General features: G+C 32.5%; 1 protein-coding gene across 1 annotated transcript; it reads right to left on the reverse strand.

Moving 5' to 3' along the window:
- Positions 1-2,177: 2,177 nt before the first annotated feature.
- On the reverse strand, positions 2,178-12,332 carry LOC130241214 (probable E3 SUMO-protein ligase RNF212). Its single transcript, XM_056472934.1, has 12 exons — positions 12,224-12,332; positions 11,012-11,073; positions 10,873-10,938; positions 10,727-10,783; positions 9,273-9,331; positions 9,140-9,199; positions 7,405-7,460; positions 6,568-6,637; positions 6,220-6,262; positions 6,060-6,114; positions 2,753-2,942; positions 2,178-2,635 (listed from the first exon to the last, which is right to left on the reverse strand). The coding sequence occupies exons 1-12, from the start codon at positions 12,330-12,332 to the stop codon at positions 2,500-2,502; spliced, it is 963 nt and encodes a 320-aa protein (XP_056328909.1). The 3' UTR covers positions 2,178-2,499.
- Positions 12,333-14,561: the final 2,229 nt, after the last annotated feature.

Here is a 14,561-nt window from a genome sequence, read left to right on the forward strand (position 1 = left end):
GATTGGGGTTAAAACTAAACTTTGCAGGACACCAGCCTCCAGGACTGAGTTTGGACACCCCGTGTCTATAGGATGAAAATCAAACAGGTTGGAAAAGGGTAGTAAATTAAGACAGGATAGTCCGTTTTGGGTGAACTATCCCTTTAAATCACAAGAAAAAGTGTTATGTCTCAAAAAATTAAGCAGGCACCTTGTTTTTTTAAAAGGCCCTTACTCATCACAAACTAGCATAACTGCTGTTATAAACAGGATGACTATTCAGCTCACCTGCAGCTGGTGTTTAAAAACATTTGTCATCTTTATCCCGTCGTGTCCCCTTGAGACATCCACTTCCTAAACGAATCAAAGACAAACGTTTAAGCAGCAGAAGTACTCAAGGTAATTGTGCCATCTTTCTCAGCAGCTCGTGCAACATGGCAGAAATGACACATGAACAATCGCTGCTGTCTTCAGATCAGTCGAGGCCCTCGAGGTGAAACCGTCTCTTCTTACACTTCGCAGCTCTTTAGATTTACTGAGAGCCAAAGCTGTAGTAGATTTATGAGGATTGTTGTTTTTAGACAATATAAAATACTCGGGAATGACGTTACCTGGATTCGTTTAACATTTGAAGGTGCTGGAACTCCCTTGCTCCTGTGGTTTCCGTAAGTAGCTTTGGGGACTGTAAATGTTTCTCATTTATTGCTGCTCTACGGGCATTACATAGGACATTTTTTAAAAATGTTACATTAGATTTGCCCACAAACTGACAATACAAGCTAACAGGAGATGGGGGCATCAGTTTCTAATAAAACATGGCGTTGAAGGTTTTCAAAACTTTATAGAAAATCCTTGTCATTTACTCAGCCCAGTAAGTTACTATAATGTATGTTGTTCCGTCTTCTGAACAAAATAAGTTATAATTAATACGTTTTTATTAATCAATTATTTACTTATTTTCTTACAGCAAACGTTGTGCAGCCCATCGTTGTACTCAATACTTAATAATTTTTAGAGTCATATTTGTCATTTGAAATAGATTTTTAAAATGTAATTCTATTATCTGCAATATTTATAACATTTTTGCAATGTTTGGGGACAGTAAAAATGACAAATCTGATTAAATAATAAAATTGTAATAAAATATAAAATATACAATGTTTGAAAATGTTTCAAATAAATACAAAATGTATTTAAATTGATAAGTGAAAATGTATAAAATACAACATTACAAAGAGTAAACATAAAAACGTACCCTAGAAAGACAGATTTTTTTTTTCCCAAATAATATTTTAGAGCCACAGTATAAATTGGATCTTTACACAAGAAACTAAAATTCCTTTTACATATAGGGACAGGGTCCAGTGTGAATTATACATTAATCAGGGGGGTCAAGTTTAAGTTTGGTAATACATGCTTCTGTAAATCAAATTTATTAATAAAATGTATCAGTTTTCAGTGTTTTGAGAGATATTTAGTGACTATTTTAGAGGTTACTGTATCAAACAGTAGCCTATAAATTGTCTTTCCTTTTTTTAGGCTACATGCAGATATAAACACCTATTTTACAAGAAATTGTTTTAGTACTTAATGTCTGTCGGTGCTCTAGAACTGCTAGTTTCAGACTGTTAAATGATATTTTTCCTAGCAGTGATTGGCACGATTATGCGTTCACAATGGTATGAACCGTTTATTTTATTCATTTTTAATCATTAATATTTAAGATCAGAGAAAGCAATTTCTTATTATTAAATGGCTGACCCCCTCCCCCCATTCGTCTTGTTTTGGTGTCCTTCAGGGGGGATCATGCGTTAATTGGGGGGTGTCAATTCCCCCCCCACTGTAACAATTTTCTAACCAGGCCTTGAGTTAGGTCTAGCTTGCTTATTTGAATATCCCAAATACAGTCTGAGACATACAAACATATACCGCCAACATTTTCCGAAGACTACTCGCCTCTAAACTCCCGCCGATTTGTTTGGATGAAGCCAAGATTTGATTAGACAAATCTCACGACTTCATCTTTGATGAGTTACCAAGATAACAAACAAGATACGCCAGAAAAACTCAAACAAACTCAAGCCACATTAGCAGATGCATCATTTTAATGACTGCGAACAAGGTCTGAACACCTCAGTACAATGGCATCAGTGTGTTAGAAAAAGAAACATGCTGTAGAAAACATACTGGATGTGATTAACAGCACATGCTGCTGACAAAATGCGAGTCATGAGGGGGGGAAAGGGGGCATATTAAAATTCACACTCACAAACCATTCAACGAGGGTCTGTGATTAATCGCTACGAAACACAGGAACATTTATGGAAACGAGAGCACAGATGTTCATTGAAGAGTCAGTTACAGGTCAGCGCTGCAGTGACTAGAGGCCTGCATGCAGATCACATTAATAGCCCTGAAGTCTTTTTCCAAAGCGTATCTGGTAAAAATAGCGCAGGTTTGTGACATATAATAATAGTCTGAGATGTGATTAGCTGTGTTGCTTCTGGACTGGAGTGTATGTCACGAAGGGGGTCCCAGAGAGGACACTGATGAAAATTTGAAGACCGAGGGGAGTTTGAACACTGGCGTTTCCCATGGCGACTCACTGCGGTAGGGCACATTTTGGGATGGACTGATCCTGGGCTCCCGTAGACCACTGGAGAATTCCCTACTGCAAGAGATACTTCTCCAGTTACTCTGGCTGTCCATACTAAGACAGAAGAGTTTTCCAAGATACAAGACAGTGGAGTCATTCTTTTAGTGGAAAAAATACCTGACAGTGGCACTGAATGGCACTGAATGGTTACCCAGAGTGCTCTGACTTGATGCTCTGTGAGGAACTGAACCTAAATGGAAGAGACCATTCATTGCAGAACAAAGTATACAGCCAGATTGTATCAATGGATTGGTGATATCATTGTGAAAAGAGTGCAGCTTTGGAGATGTCAGAAGCGCTATGAACCCTTTTGAGAGGATTTGAAAAGAAAAGGTGGCTGATATATTTGACAAAAGCTTCTACTCAAACTGGCGAAATGTAGCTAGTATTATCAAAATCAATAGAGTGCATTCGGGCCCAGTGCATCTTTAAAATCAGTGCATTTTAAGTGGATCTTAAAAAAATGACATGAACCAAACCAACCAGCTATGAGGTTAATCACAACATTACAGTACATGAAAATTGAACGTGTGCTCGATTAATTAAAATGTATCCATGGAAGTAGGCCACTTTCGCATTTGGAGTGGCGGTCCTTCTCAACTGTTGTCAGTTTGGCAGCTTCAGCCACAATAATCTTAACCACACCCCTACTCAATATTCCATTTCAGTAGAAAGTAGATCATCACACTGAAATAAAATTCTCAATAACCTCTGGTTCACGTGGACTTTGGCTGACATTAATGAGAAAAAACTACATTCACATGAACACTATGAATGGCAAAATCAAATGAAATATGGAGAAATATAAAATATTATATTGGTTAGTTGGGATGTCATGATGATTCAGTGGGTAGCACAATCCCCTCACAGCACGAAGGTCGCTGGTTCAAGCCCTGGCTGGGTCAGATGTCATTTCAGTGTGGAGTTTGCATGTTCTCCCTGTGTTCGTGTGGGTTTCCTCCGGGTGCTCCGGTTTCCCCCACAGTCCAAAGACGAGCGGAATAGGTGAATTGGTTAATCTAAATTGTCCATAGTGTATGTGAATGCACGAGTGTATGGGCGTTTCCCCGTGTTGGGTTGCAGCTGGAAGGGCATCCGCTGCGTAAAACATATGCTGGATAAGTTGGAGGTTCATTCCGCTGTGGCTAGCCCAGATTAATAAAGGGACTAAGCTGAAAAGAAAATGAATGATTATCGGTTTATATTTGTTATATACAAAGATTGTTGCTTTTGTCTCTAGAAACAATATATTTCAGGTTTATTGTAAAATAAGCATATAGGCAGACCTATATCAGTTATGTAATTTGTGGTGCTTCACAGAAGTGGGCAGAGCTAAAAATCTTTGCTCATTCATAGCTGACTGGTGGAATTTAATGCATCATGAGTAATGTAGTTTTTTATTTTCAATTCAAGTTGTTTTTGTATAATTGTGTACTTGTTTCAATTAGAGTTGTATTTTATACTTGTATCGTGCGTTTCACATTAATTATAGTTCCAAAAAGGTGCGCACAAATACATAAGTCAAAATCTGAAAAGTTGTGTAAAGGGTTGGTAAAGTTTTTCTGCATAAATTCTGATTTTATACATGTGTTGAATTTAATGCAAACAGATGGGTTTAGAAAAAGCATATACAATTGATTCCCAATGCATGTCTATGTGTAATTGTTAAACATAAATGTCCTATAATAATTACCTAATAATTTTAATTCCGCAAATCTTATTAATTCAAACAATCCAAGTACTGATCCACCTTTTTCAAAGAAACAACAAAATGTGTAGGAGAAAAAATAAAACTGTTTGTAAAAATAAGTACATGATCGCTTTCACACAAGATAAATTGTCCAATTCTATAATCCAGTCAGTCCAATTCTATAAGTTAAAATAATTCACTAATTCATTCATTTTCTTTTCAGCTTAGTTCCTTTATTAATTAGGGGTCACCACAGCGGAATGAACCGCCAACTTATCCAGCATATGTTTTATGCAGCTGGATGCCCATCCAGCTGCAACCCAACACTGGGAGCACCCATACACGCTTGCACTCACACATACACTAGGGACAATTTAGTTTGATCAATTCACCTATTCCTAGGGCCAGATGGGTAATTTTGGTTTTGGATTTCTGCAGAATTATTTTGGGAGTATCATAACTAAAACCTTAATATATGAAATGAAAAATAATATCTTTGTTACTTTTATTTAATGTTTTAAAATGCAAATCCAATTAGATTCAGTTTATTTGGTAAACAAAGCAAGTCTCTCATATAAAATATCTACTAAAAGGCAGAAAATATTACTTTACAAACTGCATTGTACATAAATCAGATCAATCTTTTCATATTAGTCAATAATATTACTGTAATTAATAAAAAACTGAATAAATATAGATTTACACACATTTACTCAAGTAAATAAACAGAATCAATGATGGGCTAAAAATCTGCGGAATTCTGCAGAATTATTTTGGGAGTATCATAACTAAAACCTTAATACATGAAATAAAAAATAATATCATTGTAACTTTTGTTTAATGTTTAAAATGCAAATCCAATTAGATTCAGTTTATTTGGTAAAAAAAGCTAGTCTCTCATATAATATATCTACTAAAAGACAGAAAATATTCCTTTACAAACTGCATTGTACATAAATCAGATGAACATTTTCATATTAGTCAATAATATTACTGTAATTAATAAAAAACTGAATAAATATAGATTTACACACATTTACTCAAGTAAATAAACAGAATTGATGCTGGGCTAAAAATCTGCGCAATTCTGCACGCGCAGATTCTGTGTGGGCCTACCTATACCACATGTCTTTGAACAGGGAGAAACCGGAGCACCTGGAGGAAACCCACGTGAACACGGAGAGAACATGCAAAGTCCACACAGAAATGCTAACTGACCCAGCCGGGGCTCGAACCAGCGCCCTTTTTGCTGTGAGACGATCGTGCTACCCACTTGCTTTCAAATAATATGAAAGTAATCAATTAAATATTCTGAATCATTTTGAAAACATTTAGAAACTGTTTATTCTAAAACTTTCTCAGAAAAGCATAATTTTTGCAATTTTTGTTTTCTTTTAGAAAGTTTTGTTAACAATAGTGGTACTATAATACTGTGTTATACCTGATTGTAAATATGCACTGTGAAGTAAAGCTAATTTCAATAATTGAATAAACTATAAGTTAATAATTTCTTAATTAAAGTGTTTAAATGTAAATAAGAAAAACACTGGTTATTATATTGGTCAATATGTTGATTGTTGTTGATCAGGCTCAAAATTACAGACCAAATTATCTCCATTCGTGCATTTGTAACAAACCCAGTCCAACATATTCAACATGCATATATTTCATCACATACAAACCAAAATTTTCAAGAGCTAAAAATCTGAAAAGAGCAAAACATTTCTGACAAACCTATGCGGCAGTTTTGCGGTGAGCTTCTGAGACATATTCTGCTCAATCCATCCGTCTAGATGGAGAAACAGAAGTATAGAATTGCAAGGTGACAACAGAGAAGTATATACTCTATTACAAATCACACAAGAAATATACATAGAAAATAGAGGACGTTTACTTTGTGAGAGTGTCCCCTGCTGTCCATTTCTGTACTCTCAGCTCTGAAAACAAAAATATATTACAATCAATCACAAGCATGACCATCCTTGTTTAAAGTACTATTTCATCGAATTTTAAAATGGAATGATATAAAAAATAAGTAAACAGATACTGTAGCTGAAATTAGACATCTTTTTACGGTTCAATTATTATTTTTTACAACTATTAAATGGTTTAGAGTTTCTAATTATAGACACACTACATGAAATGTGAATGCTTTTTTTTTTTTTTTTTACATTTTTTATGGTTATTTTAACTCTATTTGAACCTTCTATAGAGATTAAAGCTGATCAGAATGTATACTTACAGGCTAGCATTGGATAAGGATCGTGACAGTGAGAGTGGAGAACAAAAGGGGATTTTTGTCACTGATGAAGCTGAAATAAAGTGAAGCAGGTCTTAGAAATAGTATAATACCTCACAAAAACTAATTATATCCCAGAGACCAAGACTAAAATATTTGAAACTGCTGTAAGAGTGTGGACAATCTGATCATAATGGAAGCTTGTTTCCGTAGCAATATAAGAACATTAAAAAAGGAAATTTCACATTTCTTACTTACAATTGTGAATTTTCATCTCACACTTTCATGGGAAAAGCTCAAATATTTATGTGTGTGCATATATATTTATATATATATATATATATATATATATATATATATATATATATATATATATATATATATGAATTGCAAGATACAATCTCAGAATTGTGATGAAAAACTGTAACAATTATCTTTTTTGTCACACTTTACAGTAAGGTTCCATTAATGTCACTTGATGTATTTACAAACATGAACTAACAATAATAAAATCAACGTACAGCATAGGCCAACATTTACTAATGCATTATTAATAAAGATGTGCTTGTTAACATTAATTATTGCACTGTGAGTTATTAACAACTAACGATGAATGACTATTTTCATTGACAAAAGATTGCCAAATGCTGTAATATTGTAACATTGTTTGGAAATACCTTAACTAAAATTAAATAATGAAATATTTTGTGGAATATGTTAAAATACCATAAATAATTAATTCAAGTGCAAAATGATTTCTTCAATGGCAAAAACAAAACAAAACGTCAATACAGTATGTAATTGTACAAATCTATTAAGAGCTAAAAATGCTAAACTCACCTGGTCTTAGACTTGCTGATGGTAAATCTCGGCTGGACTGTAATGCCAGTCTTGAACTATAGAGATAGCAGAGACAAGTGTTGCATTGAAAAAACATACAAACTGTACATTTATCATCTGTTGTATTTTCTTATGTCACTTTACACTGTAAAAAATGCTGAGTTACACTTGTTGTCCCAACACAAATCGATTAAGTTAACTTAACAAATTTAAGTTGATTGACCATAAAACAATTAAGTTGTACTAAATAAATCTCAACAATTTTTTCAGCTCATTTTTACAAGTAGTTTGAACAAGCAGCAAAAATATTGTTTTGAGTGTATTTTACACTTCATTACACACATTTACAGTAAATATGAACAGTACGTTTTGTTTGACTTGCCTAATGTTATTATTTTTCTTATTTTTTGGTATCTAATGTATTTTTGGCAGTCATTATTCCAGTTTTCAATGTCATGTCACACTTCAGAGATCATTCTATGATGCTGATGTGGTGGTCAAGAAAAATTTCTTCATATTATCAGTGACTTTAAAAAAAACTGCCCAGGCCCTGAAAAGATAGTAACATATGTCAGAATAAAAAATTTAAAAAAACTGACATAGTTTTCAAGACACCTGCGGTTTTTGGGTGAACGTTTGTTTTCCAGTAAAAAATGACCCTACAGCTACAGAGAAATGGCCGAATGCCAAATCCAGATCTCAGGCCAACTGAGAATTCACTGGTTGACTTGACATTGACATCTCCATGCTAACTGACTGATTGAGCAGTTCTGCCAAGAAGAACAGAAAAGATTAAACTGGACAGATGTGCAGAGCGGGATCCATGCACTGTACACTCAAGACTGAAACTGAGCTTCCAAAGCTTAATGTTGATTTTATTTTTTAATATGAAAGAAAATATACCTTTTCACATTCATATCAATATCAGAATGATTTAAAAAATATATGATTTTTTTTTTATATATAAAAGTTTTCTTGACCAATAATGCCACATATCCTAAATTTAACTAAAGGTATTTCTTCTGGGGTTCAATGTTACTGAAACTTTTTTCAGAGTGTGTGAATGCTGTTTGCAAGCCCTGTACATTGAAAAAAAAACTTAAGTTTGGTAAAATCTAAGAAATTTACTGTCATTTTGCTGCTATTAAATATAATATTACATGTCACACTTAACTAGAATTTCCTAAGTAAAATATTAAATATTTACATAATTCATGTAATAAATGAACTGGATGGAAAGGTTTGAATAAACCTTAGTATCCATTTACTTGTAATATCTAAATGTTTTCTATTAACTGCAAATAAACCGAGTAATATTAAGTACATTTTAATAGAAAAGTATTGACTTGGTTGGGATAGCCAGAAATGCTGACAAAAACGTTACATTCGTTTATCACAAATATATAAAACAAACAGAGCGGAAGCATTACAGGAAAACTAAATAATAATGACATAATTTGATAAAAGCAATTCTCTTTTTTCTAAAACAAAAGAACTTAAATGTACTTGATTAATTTAAATAAATCTTTAAAATTAAGGATAATCAATTCAATTGAACTTTATTTAGATGTTAGGTTAAACATTAAGTCAATTTTAAATGATATTGACAAGTTAACTGTACTTAATAAAACATTAGTAAAGTTTACTTCAAATTTACCTGTGCAACTTCTTACAAGGATTTGATCAAATCTAAAGAGTTCTTATATTCAATCTATTAAGAAATTCATATTGATACCTTTGATTTTGAACAGTCGTCTCTAGCTTTGATATGTAGGCATTCTGTTCTGCTATTTTCCTGTAAGAAAATAAAAACAATAAATAAGACAAACAAAAAGGAATGGCTGTATTGCTGCAATACTCGTACGTACTTAGACATCTTCTGCATCTCTTGTTGCATTTTCAGTCCTTCTTCCTTCATTCTTTCAATCTGTGCTCAGGAGTGTTGTAGGACATTAATTTGACTTGGTAAACATGAATCTTACCTTATGCACATTATTAAAAGAATAATACATATTTGCTTCCACATGTCTCCACATTGCATCCATATTTGCATCCACATATAAAAATATTAATAACATTATCCTAGGGCTGGGCGATTTGGCCTAAAATCTAAACCTTGATTAATTGAACATTTTAACTTGGTTACAATTAATGAACGATTATTTTATTTATTAATTTTATTTGCCTTCATAGTTCACTGATAATTTTTGTACAAAAAATATGCTCACATGTAATGTACTCACAAAAGTATGCAATCACACGAAGGTTGCACTAGTTCATACCCGTGCGTTCGACGCAGAAGTATAAAGTAGCCTTAACAGAGCTGGGTCACGTGACTCCACTCGCAGTAGTGAAAGTAATTTAAAAAATTTACCTGGAAAAATTTTATCGATTTTTAGGTTCTGAATGTCGAACGATTTCATATAATTTTCGATTATTCGCCCAGCCCTACGTTATCCGATAAGGTCCCAAAAATGTATGTAAGTCAATACATTAAAGGGATAGTTTACCCAACACTGAACATTCTATCATCATTTACTCACCCTTGTCCCAAACAATTTTTCGTTGTTTGTTTGTTCGGTTTAACACAAAATAAAACATGACTGACATCCATAGCAGAAAAAAAAAATACTATGGAAGTCAGTTTTTTATGAAGCAAATCTCAAACTGGTTTGAAAAAAGTAAAGGGTGAATAAATGATGACAGGATTTTCAGTTTTGGGTGAACTATCCCTTTAACTACAAGTATCTAAAGTTAGAGTTTGTATTAATCCTTTTAACATAAAAAAAATTCCATTGTTTGTTCATGTTAGCTTAAATACAAAAAATAAATAAATTCTTAAAAAATACAACTTGCAATTGTAGTATTGTATTTATTAATGTTGAAATTTATATCCAGATCCTGGATTCTAGTGGGTTTGAAATTATAAATCTGATAGAAAAAAAAACTCCATCCTCCTCATAATAAAAAAAAAGTTGTAAAAGAAATGACATTTTGGTGGAATCTAAATTAAAGTTTCTTGAAATTTGAAAATAAATATTTTTGACTGAAAATCATGTTAAAACAAGCAAAGATAACTTTTTTTAATAAGTCTTTAATATAAAATTTCTAAATCTGTGCAGTTATGATTATTCTAATTGTCAGATCAATTATATTCACCCTCGGCTGTGGTGATAGAACACCTTGAAAATGCTTCTTACAATGTTACAGTAATTAAATAAATAAAAAGCTAAAATACTTAAGAAATATATTTCTTTTTTCATAACTAATGTAGTGTGTCACCAAACCATCATATGTTCACATTAAGGTCAGATGGTCTCACCGTCTGCTGATAGTGGGCCAGCAATCTTTTCTGGTGTTTGCCCTGGAATTGTAAGACCTGCAACGCATAAATAACAGAAATGTTTATGTCAAGAGCGCATGCCTGATTAACAAAGCTGCGATCTATTCAACTAAGTACAGGATTACCTTGCTTATCTCTGAGAAGTACTTGACTGCAACTGAACTGATATCTGAAAAAACGTCTGAGCAGCTCTTTAAGAGTAATACACAGATTAGGGCATAGTTCATTGATAATAATCTCGATGACAGAAATTTTGTATCTTACTTTATCAGAAAGTGGAGAGATCTGACATTTTGCTTTGCAAATCAGACACAAATTTTGCTTTCCTGAAGTGGAAAACAAAGACAGAATTTCCCCTGTAAAACTGCATTATCTCCAGCAGAGGTCAATATATCCACACATTTACTTTTTTAAGCCACACTATAGTCAAATACTTGGTAATTCTAGAGTTGCAGTGGTAATACTACTATAGTAAAATGAAAACAAATGAATCAATATACTGTTTGTACAACTACAGTGTATATTATACTATAATACACCACAGTATACTGCAGTAGTAAAAACTAAAGTATACTAAAACAGTATTCATTACAGTTAATCAGTTCACCAATACTACAGTCTCATTGAGTCGTTCATTTAAGAAAAAATTGTAAATACTATTATACAGTATGCTACACTTTACTACAGAATCGTTCAAAAGCACTATAGTATGTTTAATTAAGGTAAAGTCGGTTTTATATTTCGCACATTCATTAAATGACAACATGTGACATGCTCCCTACACTGTTTACCATAATCCTTTAAATATTTGGTCTGAAATCAGATGTAAATATGACTTCAAAACAACATTAGTACTATTTATTTGACGGTGAGTAATGTTGTACTTTGATAGTCGTTGGCTGCTAATATGATTTCACCATTTAGAATTTGCAAAGAATACTTTCCTGAAAATATAGGCTATTATTAAGGAGAAAGTCTGAATGTGTAAATATAAAACCAACTTCACCTGAATTGTTTCACTGAGGTAAAGATGGTTTTATATTCTCACATTCCTTCAGTAACAACTTGTGGCATGCTCCCTATAGTGTTTACCAGGATATTTTAAACATTCGGTCTGAAATCAGATGTAAATATAACTTCAAAACAACATTAGCACTATTTATTTGACTGTGAGTAATGTTGCACTTTGCACATGGCTTTGCACTTTGCCCATGGCTGCTAATATGATTTCACTATTTAGGCTTTGCAGTGAATACTTTTCTGAAAATATAGGCTATTATTAAAGAGAAAGTCTGAATGTGTGAATATAAAACCAAATTTACCTCAATGTAAGTTCACTATTAATTACTATAGTACCTTTTCATGTGGCATATCGTCAATGAAAATAGGTAACGTTAAAATTCTTACAAATGCACTATGTATTATGACTAAAACAAACTGAATGTATTATGTGTTGTGTTTTACCGATGGTTTTACCTCTTTGAAAGCACACATTGCAGATGATGTGACCGCAGCTCGTGACCGCCATCTGACGCTCAGGGCCGGATGATGTGAAACACGCGTTACAGCAGATCCAATGAGACATTATGAATTCTGTGTGAGTAGAATGACTTGTTTGAAAACTAAAACTTCGATAAGTACGTTATCTGCCTTTGTAATTTCAGGTAACAGCCAATAATAAGGCAAACATAAAATCTGTTGCTCTTCCAATTATATCTAACGTTGGGTAGGCTCCTAACTAGATTCTGAGCTAACGTTAACTAACTTATACAAATAATCTTTTCATTTAAAATTGACTCTAAAGTGTGTACAAACGTTGTCGTGGTCACTAACGCTGAGTTACATACCTGTATCCTCTTTTTGATGTCTAAACTGATTTCAGTATTGTCGGAACTAAATTGTAGGCTTGCTAGTTATAGCAAAAATAGCTAACAAATAGTAGATTTTGGAACGATAACGTCATCGTGGTGAAATCGCGCTAACTTACGACAGTCGGTGACCGTTTCCGCCTACACACTACGGCTCATGAACGTAATATTTGTTATGAACGTTAACACGTTTTAGAATTTTTTTGATGGTGGTAGTGGTAGTTTTACTGTAGCAGTGACATAGTTACTAACTCTTTTACGATGCGAGTCAAATGACAGAATTCAATATAAACCACATTGCATTATGGAAATACAACAACAAAAGTCAGATATGAACAGTAAACATTTGACATGAATAACATTAGTTCAACTATAGTTAATTCTCACACATCCTCAAAATTACTACTAATAATATTTAATTAACTTATTAATAATAATACAACAAGAATATCAGTAATATATATTTTTAATTATTTTAAAAACTGATTGTTAAAACAGTATTTAACAAACAAATGCAATTTTTAATATATATATATATATATATATATATATATATATATATATATATATATATATATATATATATATATATATATATATATATATATATATATATATTTTTTTTTTTTTTTTTTTTTTTTTTTTTTTTATTTTATCAATTTATAATTTAAAGTTAAGTGATGTTCAGTTCAAATAAATGAATAAAATAGCACTAGCAACAATAAAATCAACTATTTCTAGTAAAATAAACAATATATGCCGCTGACACACATGTAATTGTTTAGGATAAAAGTATCTGTCAAATGCCTACATGTAATTAAGACATGAGCAACTGTGATAACAAAATGCATATTTTTTTTTATGTTTTGTAGTTTTTAAACCTAGGGCTGGGCCGATAAATGATATTATATCGAATCACAATAAAATTTATGTCAATAACAATGATAAGCTCTGGACTTTTTTACTCTATATTTATATAAGAGGCAATCACACAGCAGAAATGTGCAACAATGGGAATCTAAAAGTGTGTTGATATTAGAGATGTACTGAATTTTCGGCCACCAAAAATTTATTGAATGAAAATGTTATGCTATTTAATGGACCCTCTGATTTTTGTGGAAATCGAAAAGATATATCGTTATCGTTCAATATGAAAAATAATTATCGAGATAGCATTTTTGCCATATCGCCAAGTCCTATTAAACTTGCCTTAAATCACAAAATTTGCAGATCAATTAACCAGCAAACATTGCAAATATTTGAAATGGTATAATATTTGCATGGTATAATAATGGAGTAAGAAGAAAAAAAAAAGAACATCTTTGCTAAATAAAGAGATGAATTAAAATAAAATATAATTTCATTTTTGAAAGAAAAAATACTCATTATGGGTAATCCTGAATGGGGTATATGCACATAGACTTTTAATTTCAGCCAGACTCCGCTCTTCTGGTGAAATGTCTTTCCATTATAAAATCGTCACGTTTACAGTCTGATTTCTTTAAAAATCAGCAATCTGTACTGCCTGATAGATATACGATATAAAACGGGTCTCAGACCAGACAAGAAGCACTGCATTCAATTTATTTTACCCCAGTATTTTCAACAGAGTTTCTGCGCTTGCCTGCTGATCCTGACGCCGCTAGCAGTTATACGGTCTTTCATTTTGTTTTACGCTTGAACAACTAAATGAATGCTTAAGTCTGTTTAACTGATTATATTGTAATTACATTACAGCATTGATGCTGTAAAAGGAACCTTATGAAATTGAAAATAATCACATTAAGCTTTCACCAGAAGTTCATCATTGGCTGAAAAACACTAGCTGTACATTTACCCCATTGAAAGATACATAATCTTTTAAATAATGACAATTTGGTGGAAACTATAGCTACCAATAAAGCTTCAAATAAATATTGTTAGTTGAAAGCACAACTCTAGTGACA

Source organism: Danio aesculapii, chromosome 14 (genome assembly GCF_903798145.1).
Source record: "Danio aesculapii chromosome 14, fDanAes4.1, whole genome shotgun sequence".
NCBI classification, from domain to species: Eukaryota; Metazoa; Chordata; class Actinopteri; order Cypriniformes; family Danionidae; genus Danio; species Danio aesculapii.

Coding starts and splice junctions, on each gene's coding strand:
- LOC130241214 (XM_056472934.1), bottom strand. CDS start 12,332: ATGTCTCATTGGATCTGCTGTAACGCGTGTTTCACATCATCCGGCCCT. Junction 9,332..10,726: donor TGGCCCACTATCAGCAGACG/GTGAGACCATCT, acceptor TCCTGAGCACAG/ATTGAAAGAATGAAGGAAGA. Junction 9,200..9,272: donor GAGATGCAGAAGATGTCTAA/GTACGTACGAGT, acceptor ATTTTCTTACAG/GAAAATAGCAGAACAGAATG.